The sequence below is a fragment of the Capsella rubella genome, unplaced genomic scaffold, assembly GCF_000375325.1.
Source record: "Capsella rubella cultivar Monte Gargano unplaced genomic scaffold, Caprub1_0 scaffold_8, whole genome shotgun sequence".
In the NCBI taxonomy this organism is placed as follows: Eukaryota; Viridiplantae; Streptophyta; class Magnoliopsida; order Brassicales; family Brassicaceae; genus Capsella; species Capsella rubella.
Genome location: NW_006238916.1, coordinates 561400 through 582744, shown reverse-complemented (window position 1 = coordinate 582744; position 21345 = coordinate 561400). Strand labels below are relative to the sequence as shown.

The 21345-nt window shown below is 38.0% G+C and overlaps 6 protein-coding genes across 15 annotated transcripts; 5 read left to right on the top strand and 1 right to left on the bottom strand.

Annotated features, from left to right (window-relative positions):
- The first annotated feature begins 72 nt into the window (after window positions 1-72).
- Window positions 73-2317, top strand: LOC17874948 (proline--tRNA ligase, cytoplasmic). The gene is made up of 7 exons (XM_006281379.2): window positions 73-154; window positions 243-389; window positions 473-568; window positions 651-1022; window positions 1097-1372; window positions 1445-1732; window positions 1814-2317. Exons 1-7 carry the CDS (start codon window positions 80-82, stop codon window positions 2198-2200), a joined length of 1641 nt encoding a protein of 546 aa, XP_006281441.2. The 5' UTR covers window positions 73-79; the 3' UTR covers window positions 2201-2317.
- A 14-nt stretch (window positions 2318-2331) lies between these two features.
- On the bottom strand, window positions 2332-4192 carry LOC17875607. The gene is made up of 7 exons (XM_023777800.1): window positions 4160-4192; window positions 3954-3997; window positions 3784-3868; window positions 3622-3700; window positions 2934-3468; window positions 2775-2850; window positions 2332-2698 (listed from the first exon to the last, which is right to left on the bottom strand). Exons 5-7 carry the CDS (start codon window positions 3363-3365, stop codon window positions 2559-2561), a joined length of 648 nt encoding a protein of 215 aa, XP_023633568.1. The 5' UTR covers window positions 3366-3468; window positions 3622-3700; window positions 3784-3868; window positions 3954-3997; window positions 4160-4192; the 3' UTR covers window positions 2332-2558.
- A 1337-nt stretch (window positions 4193-5529) lies between these two features.
- Window positions 5530-8173, top strand: LOC17875086 (carboxyl-terminal-processing peptidase 1, chloroplastic). 3 transcript variants are annotated; one of them, XM_023784292.1, is made up of 12 exons: window positions 5530-5986; window positions 6072-6185; window positions 6283-6420; window positions 6506-6610; window positions 6702-6870; window positions 6953-7029; window positions 7132-7176; window positions 7319-7402; window positions 7499-7537; window positions 7608-7670; window positions 7763-7892; window positions 7958-8173. In XM_023784292.1, exons 1-12 carry the CDS (start codon window positions 5543-5545, stop codon window positions 8011-8013), a joined length of 1464 nt encoding a protein of 487 aa, XP_023640060.1. In that variant the 5' UTR covers window positions 5530-5542; the 3' UTR covers window positions 8014-8173. The 3 variants fall into 3 exon arrangements, with proteins under 3 accessions (XP_023640060.1, XP_006280370.1, XP_023640063.1); XM_006280308.2 differs by having other exon boundaries at window positions 6066-6185; XM_023784295.1 differs by lacking the exons at window positions 7763-7892; window positions 7958-8173 and having other exon boundaries at window positions 6066-6185; window positions 7319-7418; window positions 7608-7671.
- A 281-nt stretch (window positions 8174-8454) lies between these two features.
- On the top strand, window positions 8455-13113 carry LOC17876472 (pre-mRNA-processing factor 39). The gene is made up of 12 exons (XM_006279869.2): window positions 8455-8590; window positions 8704-8804; window positions 8939-9168; window positions 9393-9560; window positions 9671-10037; window positions 10125-10268; window positions 10353-10505; window positions 10586-10705; window positions 10878-10958; window positions 11101-11250; window positions 11375-12829; window positions 12911-13113. Exons 1-12 carry the CDS (start codon window positions 8512-8514, stop codon window positions 12971-12973), a joined length of 3111 nt encoding a protein of 1036 aa, XP_006279931.2. The 5' UTR covers window positions 8455-8511; the 3' UTR covers window positions 12974-13113.
- A 424-nt stretch (window positions 13114-13537) lies between these two features.
- On the top strand, window positions 13538-17514 carry LOC17877236 (probable C-terminal domain small phosphatase). 8 transcript variants are annotated; one of them, XM_023777741.1, is made up of 9 exons: window positions 13538-13580; window positions 14217-14475; window positions 14596-14717; window positions 14804-14885; window positions 14963-15454; window positions 15734-16071; window positions 16283-16427; window positions 17003-17075; window positions 17178-17514. In XM_023777741.1, the coding sequence occupies exons 2-9, from the start codon at window positions 14307-14309 to the stop codon at window positions 17194-17196; spliced, it is 1440 nt and encodes a 479-aa protein (XP_023633509.1). In that variant the 5' UTR covers window positions 13538-13580; window positions 14217-14306; the 3' UTR covers window positions 17197-17514. The 8 variants fall into 8 exon arrangements, 7 of the variants coding, with proteins under 7 accessions (XP_023633509.1, XP_023633514.1, XP_023633513.1 ...); XM_023777746.1 differs by lacking the exon at window positions 17003-17075 and adding an exon at window positions 16558-16604; XM_023777745.1 differs by lacking the exon at window positions 17178-17514 and adding an exon at window positions 16558-16604 and having other exon boundaries at window positions 17003-17059.
- Window positions 17515-18231: 717 nt separating this feature from the next.
- LOC17875581 lies at window positions 18232-21250 on the top strand. The gene is made up of 10 exons (XM_006281616.2): window positions 18232-18468; window positions 18620-18759; window positions 18857-18991; window positions 19079-19189; window positions 19269-19529; window positions 19631-19830; window positions 19912-20182; window positions 20268-20378; window positions 20461-20652; window positions 20757-21250. The coding sequence occupies exons 1-10, from the start codon at window positions 18276-18278 to the stop codon at window positions 21102-21104; spliced, it is 1962 nt and encodes a 653-aa protein (XP_006281678.1). The 5' UTR covers window positions 18232-18275; the 3' UTR covers window positions 21105-21250.
- The last annotated feature ends 95 nt before the right edge of the window (window positions 21251-21345 follow it).

Below are 21345 nucleotides of genomic sequence, written 5' to 3'. Positions count from 1 at the left end.
AAAAGCTAGGGTTTTTTATTGGAATGGCTAAGAGCGTAACATTTTTTCACAAAACCAGAGCTTCAACGAAGACAAGAACATGGTGAAGTCAGTGGAAGACGATTTGGGTACTCGTTTAGGTTCCCAAATGATCTCCGATGAAAATTCTTCTGTGGTACGATAACGATATGCGACGACTTACATAAAATCCAAACACAAGATTATATTACAACCTCTGACTTTTTCGTTTGCGTGCTCTCCAGGTTAAGACAAATCAAGCACTACTTACTGGAGAAGGAGAAGCCTCTGTTAATTCTTCGTGTGAAAGGAAAAAGAAAGAGATGAAGAAAGAAACTCGTCTTGGTATCTCTGTAAAGAGAGATGAAGACTATGGGAATTGGTATTCTGAGGTATGTATATATGAATCTTATTATATATATACTCTCTCTAGCTACTTTAGGGTTTGATCATATTCTTGTTTTTTCTCGCTCAGGTTTGTAGATTCGGTGACTTGGTAGAATACTACGAATCGGTTAAGGGAATCTACATTCTCAAGCCATCAGCAATGAAGATTTGGAAAACTATACAAGTGAGTTTTATTTGTTTTCAAGGTCAAGAAAGCTCTGTTTGATTCGGTTTCATCATTTCATTCAGTGTTTGTGTTCTTGTAGAGGTTATTCGATGCTGAAATTGAGAAGATGAACGTGGAGGAATACTATTTCCCAATATTTGTACCCGGTAGTGCTCTTGAGAAGGAGAAGAACCATATTGAAGGGTTTGCTCCAGAGGTTGCTTGGGTTACAAGAGCTGGTGATACAGAGTTGGCAACTCCATTTGCTCTACGTCCAACTAGTGAGACTGTGATCTATCCTTTTTTCAGCAAGTGGATTAGAGGACACAGGGATCTCCCATTGAAGGTTTACCAGTGGTGTAATGTTGTTAGATGGGAGTCTAGTGACCCTACGCCCTTTATCAGGAGCCGTGAGTTTCTTTGGCAAGAAGGACACACTGCTTTTGCTACCAAAGAAGAGGCAGACCGAGAGGTACGTAAACAAGTTTGATTTGGTTTTCTAATCCATCTTTTAGAATGCAGCTCTAATCAGCTTTCTCATTGCAGGTGCTTGATGTTTTGAACATCTACAGCCGCGTGTATGAAGAGCTTCTTGCAGTTCCTGTTATTAAAGGTATTAAGAGTGAGAACGAAAAGTTTGCTGGTGGACTTTACACCACAAGCATTGAGGCTTTTATCCCAAGCACTGGTCGTGGGATACAAGCTGCAACGTCACATTCTTTGGGACAAAACTTTGCCAAGATGTTTGATGTCACTTTTGAAGATAAGAAAGGAAAGAGATCCATGGTGTGGCAGAATTCGTGGGGATTAAGTACCAGATCGGTAAGTATTGAATGTTTTAATGTTTTTTTGTTTGTTTTCTCTAATCATCATCAAAACTTGATATGACTATAGATTGGAGTAATGGTTATGACTCATGGAGATGACGAAGGCTTAGTATTCCCTCCAAGAGTGGCACCTTTTCAAGTTGTTGTGATCCAGGTTCCCATCAAAGGTGCTGCTGATGACCAAGTACTGTGTAATGCTTGTGAAGCTGTTAAATCCACCTTGCAAGAGGCTGGAATCCGTGCTAAAGTAGATATCCGCGACAACTATTCTTGCGGCTGGAAGTATGCAGATCAAGAACTAAAGGGTAGTCCTTTGAGAATTGAAATTGGACCCAGAGATTTGGCCAATGATCAGGTCAGTATACTATCTTGTACTAATAACAAGGTCTCATAATCTGTGTGTATGCTAACAACGGTTATATTGGATTCTGAGCAGGTGAGAATAGTGAGGCGTGACACTGGAGCTAAGATGGATGTCAAGAGAGGGGGCATGATTGAACAAGTTAAGGACTTGCTGGAGAAAATACAGAGAAACCTTTATGATGTGGCAAAGAGAAAGGTGGAAGAATGCACTCAAAAGGTTGAAACTTGGGATGAATTTGTGAAAGCTTTGAGCCAAAAGAAACTGATTCTAGCTCCATGGTGTGACGAAGTTGAGGTAGAGAAGGATGTGAAGAAGCGTACTAGAGGTGACGAAACAGGAGGAGGAGGAGCTAAGACTCTGTGTACTCCCCTTGAGCAGCCTGAACTAAGAAAAGACACTCTATGCTTTGCATCAGGAAAGCCTGCAAAGAAGTGGAGCTACTGGGGAAAAAGTTACTAATTAAGCTCTCTTTCTTATTTTAGTGGACATAAGCAAAAATTGGGACTTCAAATACTGTGGTTTAACAAAGCGTGAACTATCTATTTTCAGTATTGTCTCAGATGGTTAGTGAATTGATTTTATTGAAGAAATCGTTAAACATGAGTGAATCCACAATATATATGAATAACAAAACCATCAGGACAAAGTGATTTTGGTTACATACACAATTCGATTATAGTTTACTACCGTCTATGTGAAACATCAAACCCAAAGCCAAAGTAAAAAAGACTATATTTCTAAGGCTAAGGCACAAAAAGAGTAGCTAATACTAAAAAAGGGGTAGTTGTTTCTTCGCCGCGGCTGTTGTTGGTTTTGGTTAGATGGGTCTCTCTCTTCTATTTGTTTCCTTTGTCCGGAGATGCATAGTAACGACTTCTTTCATTTTCATAGCCAGTCCTTGTAAAAGGCTGCTCTTGTTCTTGCTGTTGTTGTTGTTACGACCACCATGTTTCTGAACTGCTAATGGTGACATGTTGTAGCTAGAGGTGTCATTATGTGTTGGCTGAGAGTATGGATAGTTCATCATTATTACCTGAATGCACCATAGGCTGAGAGTAATGGTGGTCCATGGCTTTTTGATTCATCTGTGGTTCACTGATAGATAGCGCCTGAAAAAATGAAACCAAACTAAATATGAATCACATGGGTCAAGAGAAGTCGTTTAAAGATGGAAAAGATAGGATAGAGTTACCTGGGCAGATCCATTCATCCCAGAACCAAAACTACCAAATTGCACATGTTGTGACTTTTTAATCGATGTTTTTGGCTTATCATTCTCAGTGTGGATGTTTAGGATAAATTCTGGAGTAAACTTGAGAAACTGTCCTCTTTTAGCATCATATGAGGTAGATAATGGATGAGTAACACTTTTATCCCGAAAGTTTTGGTTGGATACCAATGCGGCAGACCCTCGAAGTTGATTTCTTCTAGCATCAGACTCAAAATGTGAGTTAGAGAAATAAGAAATATTGTCATGCAAGTTTTGGTTGGATACCGAAGCAGACTCATCTCTACTAGCAGCAGACTCATCTGGCCTCTCAGGTAAGTGACAATCATCCTTGACAGGAGCTTTACTCTCTCTCTCCATTGATAAAGCTGTGCCCATCTTCACAACATGAGCCATTGTTCTACGGCCAGATGTACCAAATCCCCAAGCAGATTTTAACCAGGGAACTGCTTCCCCTGAGCTTGTTGGCACTCTCTTAATTTCAGCATTTGATACATCACTGCAAAGACACAGTTTGCGTGTAATGTTAGAAGCTAGCTAGTGAAGGTAAATTCTGTCAATATTTTTAGCCACTTTATCAATTATCAGATATATCAGTTCACAAAATTAAGGCATTTACAAGAGATAAAAGGACTGAAGGCATGAAGAGAACCTGTTTAATGAAGGACCGGGACTAAGAAAACTGGCTGTAGTAGATGAACCAGCTAAATGATCTTTGACATTACTCGTCTCTGAGCCAAACCAATCGGTAACTTTAGACATTTGTTTGAGATACAGAACCACTATTATCAGAGGAAAAGATAAGTTCCATTACCATCTGATTTAAACCTGTTGACGCCACCCTGACCAACATAGTTAAACTTGTTTCCGCTACAACCAACACTTTGAGAATCCTTGGTATGGGGAAATTAAGTGGAATAGGACACGAAAAGGGTCAAGCTTTACATTAGGATTCACAGAACAATCTATTTAGTACACACAAACCTCTTTCTTCTCATATTGGTTGCTCTTAACTTGCTGAATACCATCTGGAAAAGTTACAGAAGCAGCATTGTCAAAAATCAATTAGAGAGAAAAGAATCATGAGGAAAAGGAACCCAAACGCAAAGAAAATTCATGGATGTTGAATAACCAGAGTCAAAGTTATTCAAAATAACATCTGGCTGTTTATTTTTTTCCAAGAAACATACCAATCAGAGGAAAAAGAAAAAAGCCTTGCTCGGTAATTCTTCATCTTCGTTTCTTCTTCTCACTTTCCCATCAACTAAACAACTTCAAATCTTAAAATCCAGAAAGAAACGCAGAAACTTTTTGAAGAAACCTTGAGAAAGAAGACGATTAACGGCTTTGGTAGCATCCATGTTGCATTTTCCAAGCATTGTGCTAGTCTCTTCTTCTGAGCACTTCACAATATTCTGTACAACCTCTTTGAAATCCGCAGGAACATTATGTGCATTGACATTACTGTCTTCGACTCTCTGGCACTTTATCAACTTTTCCTTGGCCTGGGAAACATAAGAAAAGAAGTGGAATAGGACTTACAAAGGTTCAAACTTTACATTAGAATTACACAACAATCTATATAGTACACACAAACCTCTTTCTTCTTGTCTCGTTTACCCTTCACTTCCTGAAAACTATCTGCAATCGTAACCAAAGCAACATCTTCAGAAATCAACTAGAGGGCAAAGATAACTCAGACACGAAACTTTTTTCATGGATGTCAAACACAAACCCCAGAGTAACGTAACAAGATAGATGCAGAAGTAACAATTGATTTTAGGCTAATTCTCTAATCAGAGAAAGGGTTTACGAGATTCACTAGCACAAGGTTTAAATTCCCATTAAACTCAACATACCAATCAGAGGGAAAAAAACAACAAACAAGCCTTGCTCTGCTTTCTTTCATCTTCGTTTCTTCCACTTTCAACCAAACAAACTTCAAAGCTAATAAAACCCCAAAAAGGCAGAAACTTTATCAAAGAAACCTTGAGCAAGAAGACGAGTAATGGCTTCGTCAGCGTTCATGTTGCATTCAACAAGCATTGCGTAAATCTCTCGTTCGGAGCAATTCACGACTTCCTTCATAGTCTGAACAATCTCTCTCGAACTCTCCGGAATTGCGTTAACATTAATGTCTTCTTCTTTCTTTCTCTGTCCTTTCCGTTTTTTGCCGGAACCCATTACTGATAGAAACTCGTCGACCTCTTCTTCCACAGCCGACGAAGAAGAACAAACGAAAAAATTGATCTTTGTTTCTCTCTCGTTCTCGTTTCTGGTTTTGAGTTATCAAGAAACCTTTTTTTTTTCTTTTTTCCTCTCTGTGTCTCTCTTTAACAATTTTGGGGAAGGTAAAAATTTTCAAATTTGGAAAAAAAAATACTTGTACTTTCGAGGAAAAACAAAAGAAGTTCTTGTTTTGTGGATTAACATTTTAAATTACTACAACTAGTAGATTTTAAACTAATATTTAGAAGTACGAGGACTTATTTGTAAATATTCGTAACTTTTATATACACCATGTAACATAAGCTTTGTTGGTTTTGAATCTTGACCGTTAACAAAGATAAAAGATGAGGCTTTTGCTTCCACTTTCCTCGCCGTTATCCGCCACGTCATCACCGGCGACGCCGCAATTTCTCCCGGAACATCCGCCTCCGTCTCAATTCGACTTCCCTAATCTGAGTAGAATTCTCAAAAAGTCGGTTATCGGAACCCTAACCGGAGCTCTCTCGCTCACTCTCGTTTTCTCTTCTCCCCTCTCCTCCGTTGCTGCTGCTGCTGATCCTTATCTCTCTCTCAGTCCGCCTTCATCATCTCAAGATTCTTCTCTGAATCACTTCGATTCGGCTCCGGAAGACTGTCCTAACGAGGAAGAAGCTGATACTAAGATGCAAGATGATGACTTTAAGCCTCAGTTAGTAACCAATGAAGGGATTGTTGAAGAAGCTTGGGACATTGTTAATGGTGCCTTTTTAAATACTCGAAATAATAACTGGAGTCCTGAAGCTTGGCAGGTATGTGAATTGACTTGTTGGGTGGATAAAGGAGGAAACTTTATTGTGTAAAGATTGAATTTTTATGGTTACTTTGCAGAAACAGAAGGATGATATATTAGCTAGTCCAATTAAGAGTAGATCAAAGGCTCATGAAGTGATTAAGAAAATGCTTGCAAGTTTGGGTGATCAATACACTCGGTTTCTATCACCAGATGAGGTTTTTGCTCTTTATATTCTATGAATTTGATTGATGGAGGAAGGAATCTTAAATTGTTCTAATTACGCATATCTTTGTTTGTACCACTTGTTTGAAGTTCTCTAGGATGTCGAAGTATGACATTACTGGTATTGGAATAAACCTTAGGGAAGTTTCTGATAGTGATGGAAATGTAAAGCTGAAGGTTCTTGGTCTTGTATTGGACAGTCCTGCTGACATTGCTGGCGTGAAACAGGTCAGAAACCGGTCTAGTTTATTTCTAGTAGTTTTGTTCACTGTTCATCTCACTTAAAAGTGTTCAATGTCTTTTTATTTGCTAGGGAGATGAAATTATTGCTGTCAATGGAATGGATGTTAGTGGGAAATCATCATTTGAAGTATCATCTTTATTACAAGGCCCTAATAAAACTTTTGTGGTTCTCAAGGTTATTATTCTTAATTATAAGATACAAACTATATACATGTGCATTTGGTTTAGTTTGGAATGAAGACTTATGTAGTTTATGCATATTGCAGGTGAAACATGGGAAATGTGGACCTGTTAAGTCTCTTAAAATCCAAAGACAAGTTAATGCACCGACCCCAGTCTCTTATCGGCTGGAAAAAGTTGACAATGGAAAAGTATCTGTCGGTTATATTCGCCTGAAAGAGTTCAATGCTTTGGCTAGAAAAGATTTGGTGATTGGTAAGCCTTTTAATATTGTCACATCAGTCACATCCTTTAATCTACTTGGGTTTATCCAACACATATTTTTCACTATATGCAGCAATGAAACGACTCCAAGACAAGGGTGCATCTTATTTTGTAATGGATCTTAGAGATAACCTTGGTGGACTTGTGCAGGTTCATTCTACAATTATAACTTAAGACCATATCTTCTCACTAGTGCTTTCCAATAACTTGATTCTTCACTTAGCCTGCGTTTCTCGGTTTTGGTTATTTAAGGCTGGAATAGAAACTGCTAAGCTGTTCCTAGATGAAGGGGATACGGTAAGGCAACAATCATTTCGAATCCTCAAAAAGTTTTCAATCGTTTTCCAGGAATATTGAACAGAATAGTTACTTCAACTTACATGAGAAGTTCCATCACGATTTGCTTAAAATCATGTTATATGTTGCGCTTGTGTAACAGGTGATATCTACAGCTGGGAGAGACCCTGAGGCTCAAAAAACTGTTATTGCAGACAAGAAACCGTTGGTCACTGCCCCACTTATTGTATGTGATGGATCATGTAAGCCATTGAATCTTTCACACTATTATGTTGTTTTTTGTATCATGCACTGATGATTAGAATCCTTATCCTTGTTGCAGGTGATGGTAAATAACAGAACAGCAAGTGCTAGTGAAATTGTGAGTAATCTCAATTGATAAGCCACATAATCTCAGTTGAAGCGAACTGATGTTCCTGTTTCTTTTCCAGGTGGCCTCTGCACTTCATGATAACTGTAAAGCAGTTCTTGTTGGCGAAAGAACTTACGGAAAGGTTATTCCAAAGTCTTACTAAATTTAAAACGAATCTATCAAGTTTGAAATGTCTGTGATCATCTTCTTGTCAATTGTATTAATGGGTTACAGGGTTTGATTCAATCTGTGTATGAACTCCGAGATGGTTCAGGAGTTGTTGTGACAATAGGGAAGTATGTCACACCTAACCATATGGACATCAATGGCGGTGGAATTGAACCTGATTTCAGAAATTTACCAGGTTTAGTTAAGCTCTTAAGAATCTTGAATTTTTGTCGTTTGTTGAATATCTGATGATTCATGCAGGTTGGGATGAAGTTAAAGAACGTTTGTCCAAGTGCAATAATCTCCAACGAAGTTGACATGCAATGGAAATCATCAAAGCTGTGTACTTATTTTTTTCTCAAACCACAACAAAAAATCTATTTGGCCTAATATTTCACACAAAAGTGTTTCTTGTAAATGCAACTTCATGTTGTACTCGCCCGCATTGGCTTTACAATAAATATCCTTACTCATAGACACGAAAGCCTGGTTTCCACGAATGCATGTAAAACGGAACACACACCTAATTTACAGAAGAAAAAGATACAAATCCAGCAATTAATTTCAATAAACTTTTGTGTTTCTATCGATAGTATACGATCTCTTAGGACAGAGAGACATCAACTCGCCACCATGTTCGGTCTCGTTGCCTAAATACCATTTTCTACTATTTCGTTAATTAATCGCCTTCTAACACGATATTTACTGTAATGTTTATTATTTGCTTAAATTGACCCATAATAATACTAGCAGCCCGTCGTATGAAAATGAAAACCTTTCACTGAAAAGAGAAAAATTCGAAGTCTTGTCTAACAATGGCGACGACGGAGGTAACGACCGCCGTCTCCGATGAGGAACCATTACCACCGTCTCCAGAATTAGACGAATCTAGTGGTAAACCCTAACTCTCTCGCTCTCTTGTATCTCTCTGTGTATCAGTTTCCGCCATTACTCAAAGAAGCAAGTAGAATCTTATAGTCACCTCATTTTGTTGATTTCGTTTCCAGATTTCCTCGACAACGATAGATTACAAGAAACATTTTGCAGTGGAGAACTTGATTTTGATGAATGGCTTTTGTTAATCTCCGAAATAGAGACTTCGTTCCCTGTAAGTCCTACTCAATGTGCCGCAAAGTTGGTTGTTTTCTGATTTCGTGATCTTAAATTAGGATTCTTTGTTGTAAATTTCAAAACTTTTGCTTCCGAGGAACTTAAAAATCTCTGAACTTTTGCTATTTGTAGGATAATGTTGAGAAGCTATGTTTAGTTTACGATGCTTTCTTGTTGGAGTTTCCATTGTGCCATGGTTATTGGAGGAAATATGCTTACCATAAGATAAAGTTATGCTCTTTAGAAGATGCTGTTGAAGTTTTCGAACGAGCTGTAAAGTCAGCTACTTATTGTGTACCTGTATGGCTCGACTATTGCGCGTTCGGTGTTGCTGCGTATGAAGATCCTCATGATGTTTGTAGGTATTTCTGCATTTTGGGTAGCTTTGAGTAACAAATTATCTGAAACTTTAATTGTAATTTGGAACTCAACAACAATCTTACTCATCATCATTAGAATTGTTCTATGACTAGAGTTGGCTGAGATTGTTGTTGTTCAGCTTATTCAATTGTAGGTAGATTGATAATTTACTTTGCCTCTATATATTTTGGCTGATTTTTGGAGCTGATTACTTCACTTCTGACAGATTATTTGAGAGGGGACTTTCATTTGTTGGAAAAGATTATTCTTGCTACACTCTTTGGGACAAATATGTAGAATATCTTTTGGACCAAAAGCAATGGAGTTCACTGGCTCATGTATATCTCCGGACCCTGAAATATCCGTCCAAGAAGTTGGATCTCTATTACAAAAAGTATGTCTTTTTACATCTGTTCTCAAATGACTACTACAATTAAATACGAGTTCCTGTAGCTTAAGTTTGTCATTCTCCATTACATTATACTTGTTGTGCACTTTCTTCAGCTTCAGGAAGATTGCGGCTTCTTTGAAAGAGACGATTAATTGTGGAATTGATGTTAAAGGAGACCTTTCCTCAGACCCCATGGAAGAAGATTTGGTCCCTACATGTCACACTGATGAGGAGATCTCTATTGTTGTAAGAGACTTTATGGGCCCTTCCTCTAGCTCAGTTTTGTCAAACGCACTGCAAAAATATTTGTCAATTGGGGAACAATTCTATCAAGATTCATGGCAGTTGATGGAGAAAATAAGCTACTTTGAGACACATATCTGCAGGCCTTATTTTCATATAAATCCATTGGACACTAATCAGCTGGACAATTGGCATGCATATTTGAGCTTCGCCGAATCATATGGAGACTTTGACTGGGTAAGAGGTATTCCTTTGTTTTTGATTCAGTTTGGCTCTTGTCCTATTCTTGTTTATGTATAAAATTTGTTTCTTTTTTAATTGCAGGCTATTAAGCTTTATGAGAGATGCTTAATACCATGCGCTAGTTACACAGAGTTCTGGTTCCGCTATGTGGATTTTGTAGAAAACAAAGGTGGAAGGGAGCTAGCAAACTTTGCATTGGCTCGAGCTTCACAGACTTTTGTCAAGGTAAATTGGGTTCTTTGCTTTAGTGTATCGAAAAAAATCAGATACTAGGCTCATACATTTGCATGACACCTTGTATGTTCGTAGAATGCATCTGTTATCCATCTATTCAATGCAAGATTTAAGGAACATGTTGGAGATGCATCTGCTGCTTCAGTGGCTCTTTCACAATGTGGTGTGGAACTGGGTTTCGGTTTTGTTGAAAATGTAACTAAGAAGGCTAACATGGAAAAGCGCCTGGTAAGATACACTACTCGGTACCATCTGGTTTTTGGCGTCTCAGTGGTCAAGAATATCTGATTATGCAGTGTTCCATGCAGGGTAATTTTGAAGCTGCTGTTACTACGTACAAAGAAGCTCTGAAGAAAACACTCATTGAAAAAGAAAATTTGGAAACAACCGCACTGCTGTATGTTCAATTTTCTCGCCTTAAGTACATGGTAAGTAATCTTTCTGACTTGTAAAGGTTTGTATTTCAGTTATCTGTTCAAAACCTGTCAAGAGTTAGAGCTACAGGTAGTGATTAGGAACTGCTTGGTTCACTACCTAACCTTCAATGCTTCACATAGTTTAGTATTCGTTTCCTTATTTCGGTTTTCTTCCTTTTTGTAGATTACAAATAGTGCTGAAGATGCAGCTCAGATTCTGATAGAAGGCAATGAGAAAGTTCCCCACTGCAAATTACTTCTTGAGGTGTGTTTATTGGCTGGCAGTTTGAATCTCTTGAAACTTCTAATCACAATTTCCCACATAGAAATCATATTTATCCACTGAATTTCTGTAACGTCTGTTATGATTTTTAACCTTCAATCACTGTTAATCTTTGTGCTAATAGGAACTTATAAGACTCTTAATGATGTATGGAGGGTCTCGACAAGTGGATTTGCTAGATCCTATCATAGATAAAGAAATATCTCACCAGGCAGATTCTTCTGATTGTCTGAGCGCAGAGGACAAAGAGGAGATATCAAATTTATACATGGAGGTAAGGTTTTTATTACAGATCAGGAGATACTGTGGTTTTTTTTGCTTATCTATTTCACTTTTCCCCATTTCTTGATTGCATAGAATGTGTTTGATACTTAGTAATTGCTCTTGGATTTTTGTAGTTTATTGATCTCTCTGGAACCATCCATGATGTGCGGAAGGCTTTGGGTCGACACATAAAATTATTCCCACATTCTGCTAGAGCGAAGATACATGTGCCCCGTCCTTTAGGAAGATCATTTAGAGAGTTGATTCAGAGAAGAGAGAAGACTCTTGAGTGCTTGAATCAGGACCTATTGACAAACAAAGACATTAGCTGCACAGTCGATCCGCCACCAAAAGAAAAGAAAGAATCATCTCTAGACTGTGATAGTCCCCAATCTAAAGGTGACTATGTAAACACTGAGCCTAATCGGGATTGCCTGGTTTCAGGACATCTTGTTGAAGGAAACGATAATGTTGCTGCAGGGGAGAATTTGTGTGAGTTACAGAGTGATCTGTCCAAGGGATTAAAAGCCGATGAAGGTCGCGAACGCTCTCGTGAAGTTAGCCTACCTATTCAAGCCACACCAAAACATGGTTTTGTCACTAATCAAGATCACTTCTCTTCCAGTTCAGTAGATAATGTGAAATCAGATGCTATAGTGATCCAACCTAGTGGCTCACGGAGTCCCCAAAGTTACCAAAGTCACCAAAGTCAAGAGTCTCTCAGGCTAACTGGTCGGAACAGGTACCACCGAAGAGATATAAATCAGCCTCAGAGAGAATCAAAACCTCGTTCTCAAGAGAGACCTCCTCAGATGCCGTATTCTACAGTCAGAACTGGTCGTGAAATTCTAGGTCAGCACATGGGTGTTGCTCCTCGAGACAATCAAGCCGCGCTACAAAGCTCAATCTCACAGAATCCGCAAAACCAATTACAGAACTATCAACTTCAGATGCATCCTGTGGTTCAAACATCCAATGCTTATCCTCAAACTCAGATACTTGGTCAGCAGCACATGATTGTATCCCCTCCAGATTCACAGAATCCGCAGAACCAATATCAAAACTCTACACCTCAGGTTCAAACCTCCTATGCTTATCCTCAAACTCAGATTCCTCAGAATCCAGTGCAAAGTAACTACCAACAAGGTCAGATGCAGAGTCATGAAGCTTATAACCAGATGTGGCAACAGTATTATTATAATTATTATTACTACCATCAACAACAACAGCAACAGCAACAGCTTATGTCTGGACAGCCACAACCAAATCAGAACCCTCAGCCACAACTTGATCAGAATCTTCTGCAACTTCTCTCCAAACAGTATCAATCTCAAGCCAAAACTCAATATCCACAATCTCAACAGGTGGAACAGCTCAATACACAGGAACAGAGCCAAGAACCAGAAAATCAGCAGCAAATTCAGTTCCAGCAGCAACAACAACAACAACAACAAGAGTGGTACCAACAGCAACAACAATATGCTTTGTATCTTCATCAACAGCAGTTGCAAGGAGAAGTAAAAGGCGAGGAACAACAACCCTCTATACCACAGCAACAGGTCTCCACAACAAACAGTGATGTTCAAAAGGTTTGCTTAAAAACTCAAACATGATTGCTTCGATTTCTACATCTTCTTAAGCTGTTTACTAAAGGATATATGTTCTTGTAGAGTCAAGAATCTGGAGCAGTCGATGAAGCATATCTATCTGACACTTCCATCAGTTCTATATGAATCTTACGAAAGCTGATGAACACGTAACTGATTGTGTTATTTAAATACCCAAACAAAACTAAAAAAAGTGTTCGAAAAACTTCAGTTTTAATTGTTAACGAACAAGCCTTACCAAACATTTCAATTCGATTTTGGTTTAACCGGTTACTGTTTTTAATGGACGAAAGAGAAGCAATTAAAATATTTGGTACATATTCGTAATAATTTTGTTTTTCAGTTTAGCCCAAAACCTCGAAAAGAATCTTTTAAAAAGAATTCAAAAAAAAGCGAGGGGCTTCAACACGCGTCAAATTATGTGGGTGAGTCGTCCAGCTGGTCTAGTAGAACACGTGTAGGTTAGGTATTGGATAAGAAGCGCCCACCAAAGGAACAAATCGTAGCCGTTGATTAGATGAAATAAAGAGCCGTCATAAGGCTCATATCATTCTCTATTGACCGTTCGTGGAAGTTATGTGAGAGAAAGAAAAAAACCCAGAGAGAAGAGAGAGAGACAGACCCACAAACACAAACAACAAAGTAGACGAAGACGACGACGAGACGACGAATCAGCTCTCTTCTCTTCTCTTCTCTTCTCCTCTCCTCTCCTCTCCTCTCCTTTCTCTCTCAGGTCTGTCTTCGTCTTCTTCCCTTAAATTCGATCGCTTTCTTCATCTTCTTCGTCTTCACCTGTAAATTTCGTTTTCTTCTGTGTTGTTTGACTTTCGATTTGTGATTCTGTGGTTGTTTTTGCTTTGAGGTTTATTCGATTTTTTAGAAAAAGTTCCATTTTTATATGGGTGTTCTGAAAAACTTTTTTTTTTTTTTGAATTGTGCTGGATTTGTGAATTTTGTTCTGGGTTTCGTTTATCTGTGTTGTGAGTTTAGTGTTTGAATCTTTGAATCTGCTGTAGTTTCTTGCTGTAAGTTATTTTGCTTAACGTTTACTTGATTTTATGTTAGTGTATCTTTGATTTGGAGTTGAGATTTTAGTTTTATTAGAAGAACATGTACTTTTTGATTTTGTTATTCCGTCTCGAGTGAATAAGGAGTAGAGAGACCTGTGGATATAGAGAGACCAAACTTAGGTTTTTTTTCCCTCTGTGTTTTGGTATTTCTGAGAGGTTGACTTTTGGTTTGTTTCTCTTCTCGATTTTGTCTCCATGAGCTGTGTAGACTATGTTCTCTTTTATGGATTTTATGTTTAATGTTTCAAATGATTGATTTTGATGGGCTCTGTTTTTTTTTTTTTTTTTTTTTTTTGCAGCATCTTCTACTGTTTTGGTCTTTCAATAAGGTCTCGTTTCACCTGAATGTGCTTGGTCCAAGGGTCGTTATAATTCGATATACTGAGCCAATGCCATATATAGAAATGAAGAGCAAGATAAGCAAGGTTCTTGGTGTCTGTAAGAAACATAAAGCAACTATAAGAAATTCTTCGTCTTTGTCCAAAATATCAGAGGACTTGGAAAGCATGACCACAGCTACTATTCATACGAGCCAAGAGGATGAGAAACAGCATCCTGGTAAAGATTTCTCCTCGTAAAATTATTGTGATCAAATTGTTGATGTTGATGATCTGAGTTTCTTGTATCATCAATCGTTTTTTTGTTTCCTCTCTCTGATGATTGTGTCAGTTTCTTCAGGTTTTGATACTTTTGCCCGGGATAATGAAACAAATGAACCCGCTGAAATGCTTGTGGAAGACACTTCTCAGTCTCAGGCGGTTGCATCTTCTGTTGATGGTTCTGAATCTGTTGAAAAAATGGTACGATTTGATACACGACTTTCAATTATTATTCTTTGATACTAGATGAGCAACCTTTTAATTTTGGGTTTAACATTTATTTGCAGGAAATTGCTTGCAATTACATGTCAAACTCAGATACAATATTTTCACCTGTTCTGAATGATGAACTGGATGGAAGTGATCGAGGTATATGTTCCTCTTGCAGTTTGGTATTAGTTTTCCTTTGTTTGACATATAATAACCTAATAATTTACTTTCTTCAGTATTTACCGCAGGAAACTCCGTGCACTGGGAAACCCCCAGGTGGGGAGCCGACGAGAGCAGCAACAAGATTTGCTTCGACAACCAAACATGCAATGTTTCTGATTTCTATATTTCTGACGTTCTCATTGCAAGCTTGCCTTTTGATGAGAATGGAAATGATGCTTTCACTGAAATAAGTCCCTTGCCTCATTACATCTTTCCTGAGCAGTACATGGTACTACCTTACTTAGAAGATGGATCAGCCAACACAGATGATATTAAGTCAGACGTTGACAAGATTAATCTCGATAACCATGACTTGTTTCTGGCATTCAACCGGACGAGATCCTACAACATGGAATCAGAGGATCATGCTGACAATGAACTAGCTGAAGACTTTGATCCTCAGCTTTTTATAAAAAATCAACCGGAATTATCGGATGTTGTATCCAATTATTGGCCTCGGGATACCTTAAGAAAGAAGTCTGTGACGCTTGTCCTTGATTTGGATGGTATGATACCCTCCTTTAAATATTATTGAGTCTGATTTGTCCTTTTACGTTATTCTCTCATCTTGTGCTCAATTGTTTTAGCAGTTGTTCCCTTAAACTGATATAGTATACTGTTACATGTTTAGAAACAGAAGGTTAGCTGACTTAGTTCTTCATTTTGAGGAAATATGGTTAAGCATTTTTATGACTGTGTACTGTTAATTTTTCTGTTTATTTACCTATTAGATAGATGAGCTACTGAACTTACCAAATATTTTTTTTTCTTTTTCCTAAATGCAGAAACTTTGGTCCATTCCTCTCTGGAAACGTGTAACGCTGCAGATTTTTCATTCAGAGTCTTTTTCAACATGCAAGAAAACACTGTCTATGTAAAACAAAGGCCACACCTTTACAGGTTCTTGGAGAGGGTGGTAGAATTGTTTCATGTCGTCATCTTCACAGCAAGCCACAGCATCTATGCCTCACAACTTCTAGATATATTGGACCCTGATGGAAAGTTCATATCACAGCGTTTATATCGCGATTCATGCATTCTTTTGGATGGAATTTACACCAAGGATTTAACTGTTCTGGGTCTTGATCTGGCCAAAGTGGCAATAATTGACAACTGTCCACAGGTACTTTATATTAAGATCTGGTCATGGGTCTTGACCTTTTTCAATGAAGTCTGATGTTTCATTATGTTTTATGTACTTTTTACTGAGAAAGGTCTCAACCATCAATTTCAGTTTGAAGAATATCTGTCACATTACAGATTTCAAACTTTATTGGTTTATATACATGGACCCGTTTTGATCATCCAAATTGTTTCTTTGTAAATTGTTTCAGGTGTACAGATTGCAAATAAATAATGGGATCCCTATCAAAAGTTGGTACGATGATCCAACTGATGATGGTTTGGTTTCTATACTTCCCTTCTTAGAGACTTTGGCTGTGGCTGATGATGTTCGACCTATCATTGGCAGGAGATTTGGTAACAAGGAATAAGAGCTTCCTTTTCTTTTCTTTTTTGTCTATATACATCGAGTGCAGATTCTGATTTCATTCCTTTCGAATTATAGTCATAAGTTGGCTCTTAATTAGTTTCTCATATCTCTTTTTAGGTTGTTAACTAGGTAACCAAAGAATAAGCTCGATGAGTCTAGTGAGAGTAAGTTTCCTTGCTTGCTCGCTTTTTATAATAGAAGACCTAGTTGTGGGCTTAAATCTTATGATTTTGCTGGTTCTTCTCTGCCAAGATAGATCTTAGAAAATCTTGCAGTTTGTTACAAATGTACAGTTGGTTAAGCTGATATAATGGATGTGTACAATTGAGTTTCTTGCGTGATATAATTTTGGAAGTTAACACCAGCTGCGTTCATGTCCCTCTCTTTGGCATCCCCTGTATTGTTAGTGCAGCTTGAAAATTCTTACTTGGAATGGTAAATCCAGAATACATTAAATGTTTCTTTGCCAATCATAGAATTACAGAAATATATTCAAGTAATGCAGAAGTTGTTGGGTCATGAATCTTGAATCTTCTATCAGCTTCTATTGTTTATTTTAAAGGTTCTGAGCAAAGTTATCCCACGTTTTCCATCTTTTGGCTTTGCAACATTCGGATGAGATTTCATACTTCGAGGTTGGAGGAATTCCGAATATGCGATGATCGAGTCAAGCTCATGGTATATATAGTCTATAATACTCATTAAAGTTTTATTATTTTGCCATACCTTATGTGCAGATATCATCCAATGAAGTAACGAACTTAACTATATATATACGCTTAATGGAATTGACAAGAGTAGGTAAGCTTTAAATTCATTTTTACTTGTCCTTTTTTTTGGTCTAACAAGCTTCTTCTGCTTCTGGTTTCTTATTTCCTTCCTCTCCAACCCTGTAATTTTACTGAAAGCTGTTTCACAATCTTGCTACTTAACTCGGTCCAAAATCTGTTTCATGTAGAGTGGAAAAATGTTATTGTCTTAATATCAAACACACTCACAGATGATTGTATAAAATGTGTATCTCAGTTTCAGTGATGCTGTTTTCTCAGCTTCTGAGCTTTGTTTGTTTCTTCCTAGGTTTTAACATCTTTGCGCTGTGACTGGTTTAAATTAGTATGTCGATTATTGATGTTATCCTTGGTGAAATTTCCAGGAACCTCTGCTAAAACTAGTTGCAGGCTCAGTATTACTTTTGCTCAGTTCATAAAACCCTTATAGTATTAAAGTACATGAATGATTCACGAGTGTAACCATTTTTTTGCAATCCATGGAAACCTTTACACAATATTAAAAGTTCTTTGGTGCTTTATGAAGGTTACCTCACAACAGACTCTTTTAGCTTGACATTGAAAATTAAACAAAAGGACTCCGTTTACATGTGAGCCATCTTATTTGCAGTGCGATTACAATTTACAAGGCAGAAAATATTAACAAAACAAGTTGCCGTAAAATGAGTGTTATGTAGTTTGAATGGCATCAGGCGTTGTTGTTGGTAATGCGCCATGAACAGCTGCTCCCGAGTTTTGGCTCAAAGTCTCAAGCATATCCCAAGTTCTGCATACAAATATGTTATTACCCCATTAAATCTTTTACTCGTCCGCTTTTAAGGCTGATCATCATACCTAAGGCATGCATGAGGCCACGAGTTATACAAATTGTAACTTACAATCCACCAAACTTAAGTGCTTAAACTTGCGACGTGGACACATGAACATGAGAACCCTCTGGATGACAAAGAGTCTTTTTAGCCGCCTTTCTCCGTTTCGGTAAAGTTGGGATTTTTATGTTGTTGCTGCGACTTTCGTCATATCCATTGCGTAGGGAGAGAAGAGATAATGCTGAGAGCTTCGCTTCTCTGTTCTTCGACCTCAATCACTTTCACACCAATTCAACTGTTCAATCCTAATAATTACCATAGTTTCCAAAACTTCGAACTACCTCGTCCCGTCTCGGCTCTGTCTCCTACCAAATGTCACTTCAGTCTAGTGAGAGCTCGTGGGAAATCCAGCTTCCTCGTTCGTAGCACCGGTAACTAATTTTGTTTATTGGGTTTATCCTTGTTTTGTGTTTCTGGGATCTCTGTCTTGTTCTTTTGGGTTCTGAGAAGCTGTTTGCACTTAGGACCTGGATTATTGATTTGATTCTAATTTTGGTTTGATTGGCTGTCTTTGTTATTCAGCTACTGATGAAGCTGTTGAAACCAGTAGTAACAGTGAATTGGATTTGGTTGAGGTTGGATTCTTGTCTGGTGTTCATGGCTTACAAGGGGAGATTTGCATAAAACCAAACACTGATTTTCCTGATTTACGTTTCTCCAAGGTACTTGTGGAAAGTATGTTTTTTTTGTTTTTCCTGGAAAAAAACCCACTTTATAGTATTTGACATTGCTTTACCATTGGCGTGATTACTTCATTAGCCGGGTAGAAGATGGTTAAAACAACAATTGATGGGACAAGATAAGATTGATGAGGTTGAATTAGTGGAAGGAAGACCTCATCCGGCGCAGAAGAGTTGGATTCTTAAGTTTCAAGGGTTGGACGATGTTGATCAGGTAGTTTAGTGATCCATGAGAGATTTAGATAAGACAATTGAACATAATTTGTTAAATTTCAAATTTTGTGGGTTTCCTTTCCTTTAGGTGAGACAACTTGTTGGTGCAACTCTGCTTGCTGAAGAAGAAGATCGTCCTGAGCTTGACGAAGGAGAGTTTTACAGTCGTGATCTTGTAGGCATGAGAGTTCTTCTCAAGGTATATTTGGGTTTTGCGCTTTATATAACATATCTAAACTGTGAAAAAGTCTCTGGTCTAAATCAGTTATCTTATACAGGAGACGGGTCAACTTGTTGGAACTGTTGCTAATATTTTCGACAATGGAGGAAATGATCTTCTACACGTTATGCTTGACCCTTCCTTGGAAGTCTGTAATGGGAGTGCAAAGACCAATCAGCTTGTGTGGATACCATTTGTAGACGCAATTGTTCCTGATGTTGATTTAGAAAGAAAGGAGATGTATATAACCCCCCCGAAGGGACTCCTTGAGGTGAATATGCGAGCAGATGATCGGTCCAAGAAAGAAAGGCGGCAGCTTGTGAGGCATATTCTTCTTCACTCTTCAGATTGACCAGTCTTTATGGACTTTCCATTGTGATCTTTCTTGATCTTTTAAAATCTATGTTCTGGTCGTTTCAGGAATGGAAAGAAAGAAAAAAGCAGCAGAAGCGTCTTATTGCTGCTAAAAAGAAGTTATGTGAACTGGAGCAAAAGCATGTGTTTGATGGATTAAGGTTTGGAGAAAAGTCTCAAAGGAATTTACTTGCTGATAATATCCTTGACGTAAACTCCACACTACTTCAGAAAGCTTTGCAAAGTATTGACACCGCGTCAAAGAGGTAAATTAACTTCAAGAAATTTCCAACCATTGCGAGAAGCGTGTTTTCTTAGTTTTCATTTTAATCTTGATGAAAAAATAGATGGAATGTAATTGAGGAAATCAATGCGCTGAGAGGTAGAGTATCGGAATGTAATCTGAATGTGTCACGAGAATGCCTTAGTTTTGATCCAAGCAAAGAGAAAATGGGTGACAGCTTCAGTTTCCTGCAACAAGGACAAAGTCTACTCTCTGAGGGTAAAGTTTCTATTTGTTTGGTTGTCAATGATCTCAAGAACGAACAACCAGAAAGTGAGAATGGTGTAGTCTCGTATCTTCATACACTACTTGATGAGGAGCAGAAGTTCATAAAGGTTAGCTGATGCATAATTTACCACCATTGAGATTTTCGTGTCAATAAATTATGGTTTTACAGGATAATTGTTGGGCTATGTACAGGAAGAAGATCGCGCTTGCGTGCCACTTGTTATAGTTTCCTCTGAACATACCATGGAAACTCTGCAGAAGCTATTTCAGGATAATGATCATTTTGGATTTGAGTCAGAAAAGGTTTAAGGCTTCAATTCCTCCAATGATAGTGTTGCATTTTGGCTATTAGGTTCTCACAAAGTACATGTTTTTTAATATATAGATCTGGTTTCTCAAGGAAGAAACGCTTCCAGTAGTATGCAGCTTACCAGAGGAACCCAAAAAGCACAAAATTTTGATGAAATCTCCATGGGAGATACTTAAGTCCCCGGTTGGCTCTGGTGGAGTCTTGAGCATCCTTGCTTCACATGGAATTACAGACTCTCTTTCCACCCTGGGAATCGATTATCTTCAGGTATCGATATCTAAACATCAACGATTTCTCTCTTTGATCTTTTCTGATTTTATTCTTCAAATTTATTAAAGGCATTAAGCTTTAACATGTTGGCAATTTCATAGGTACACAGCATTGAAAAAAAACCAAAACCTGCACAACTTTACATCAATCCGATGCTCGTTGGATTTGCTAGCGCAAAAGGTGCTGAGATTGGGATCCAGGTGACCGAAGAATCTGAAGTTAAGAACCTCGAAATGACATTCTCAATGAAGTTTCTGAAGAGATTGAAAGGAAAAATCGAGCTTGAAGCTGTTATGAAGATGAATTCACATGTTCAGAAGGTTGAAAAGGAGTGGGTGGAGTCAGTACCATCAGCACCGAACTCGTTTGAGTTCCGTTCTGATATTTACAGAGTCTTGAGTGAATGTTCTTCACCAGACAAGATTTGTTTGATGAACATCACAGGTTAGAACATCACAAGATTTGTTTGATGAACATCACATGTACATTGTGCTACTTTAGATTCTTGTCTAAAAAGATGTTGGAAAGACAAGACACACCGGAACACATTATTCAACCAAGAGAGAACATCATTGTAGCATTTGGCTAAACTAAATCAATGTAAACACACAACTACTCAACTGTAAAAAAAAAGTAAGATCTAAACCAAATATATAAACTTCAAAATTTAAAATCCCAAAACCAATTTAA

Excerpts from the sequence above, each read along its gene's own strand:
- LOC17875607 (XM_023777800.1), bottom strand. The coding sequence starts at position 3,365 with ATGGCTCATGTTGTGAAGATGGGCACAGCTTTATCAATGGAGAGAGAG. Across the intron at positions 2,851-2,933 it reads GGATGAATGGATCTGCCCAG|GCGCTATCTATCAGTGAACC; the intron begins GTAACTCTATCC and ends TCATTTTTTCAG. Across the intron at positions 2,699-2,774 it reads TCAGCCTATGGTGCATTCAG|TTCAGAAACATGGTGGTCGT; the intron begins GTAATAATGATG and ends CACCATTAGCAG.
- LOC17875581 (XM_006281616.2), top strand. The coding sequence starts at position 18,276 with ATGCTGAGAGCTTCGCTTCTCTGTTCTTCGACCTCAATCACTTTCACA. Across the intron at positions 19,831-19,911 it reads ATTGACACCGCGTCAAAGAG|ATGGAATGTAATTGAGGAAA; the intron begins GTAAATTAACTT and ends ATGAAAAAATAG. Across the intron at positions 20,379-20,460 it reads TTGGATTTGAGTCAGAAAAG|ATCTGGTTTCTCAAGGAAGA; the intron begins GTTTAAGGCTTC and ends TTTAATATATAG.
- LOC17877236 (XM_006282202.2), top strand. The coding sequence starts at position 14,307 with ATGCCATATATAGAAATGAAGAGCAAGATAAGCAAGGTTCTTGGTGTC. Across the intron at positions 15,455-15,733 it reads GCTTGTCCTTGATTTGGATG|AAACTTTGGTCCATTCCTCT; the intron begins GTATGATACCCT and ends TCCTAAATGCAG. Across the intron at positions 16,072-16,282 it reads TAATTGACAACTGTCCACAG|GTGTACAGATTGCAAATAAA; the intron begins GTACTTTATATT and ends AAATTGTTTCAG.
- LOC17874948 (XM_006281379.2), top strand. The coding sequence starts at position 80 with ATGGTGAAGTCAGTGGAAGACGATTTGGGTACTCGTTTAGGTTCCCAA. Across the intron at positions 1,023-1,096 it reads AAGAAGAGGCAGACCGAGAG|GTGCTTGATGTTTTGAACAT; the intron begins GTACGTAAACAA and ends TTCTCATTGCAG. Across the intron at positions 1,373-1,444 it reads GGGGATTAAGTACCAGATCG|ATTGGAGTAATGGTTATGAC; the intron begins GTAAGTATTGAA and ends ATATGACTATAG.
- LOC17875086 (XM_006280308.2), top strand. The coding sequence starts at position 5,543 with ATGAGGCTTTTGCTTCCACTTTCCTCGCCGTTATCCGCCACGTCATCA. Across the intron at positions 5,987-6,065 it reads GGAGTCCTGAAGCTTGGCAG|AAACAGAAGGATGATATATT; the intron begins GTATGTGAATTG and ends GTTACTTTGCAG. Across the intron at positions 6,611-6,701 it reads AAACTTTTGTGGTTCTCAAG|GTGAAACATGGGAAATGTGG; the intron begins GTTATTATTCTT and ends TGCATATTGCAG.
- LOC17876472 (XM_006279869.2), top strand. The coding sequence starts at position 8,512 with ATGGCGACGACGGAGGTAACGACCGCCGTCTCCGATGAGGAACCATTA. Across the intron at positions 8,591-8,703 it reads AGAATTAGACGAATCTAGTG|ATTTCCTCGACAACGATAGA; the intron begins GTAAACCCTAAC and ends TTTCGTTTCCAG. Across the intron at positions 10,959-11,100 it reads ACTGCAAATTACTTCTTGAG|GAACTTATAAGACTCTTAAT; the intron begins GTGTGTTTATTG and ends TTGTGCTAATAG.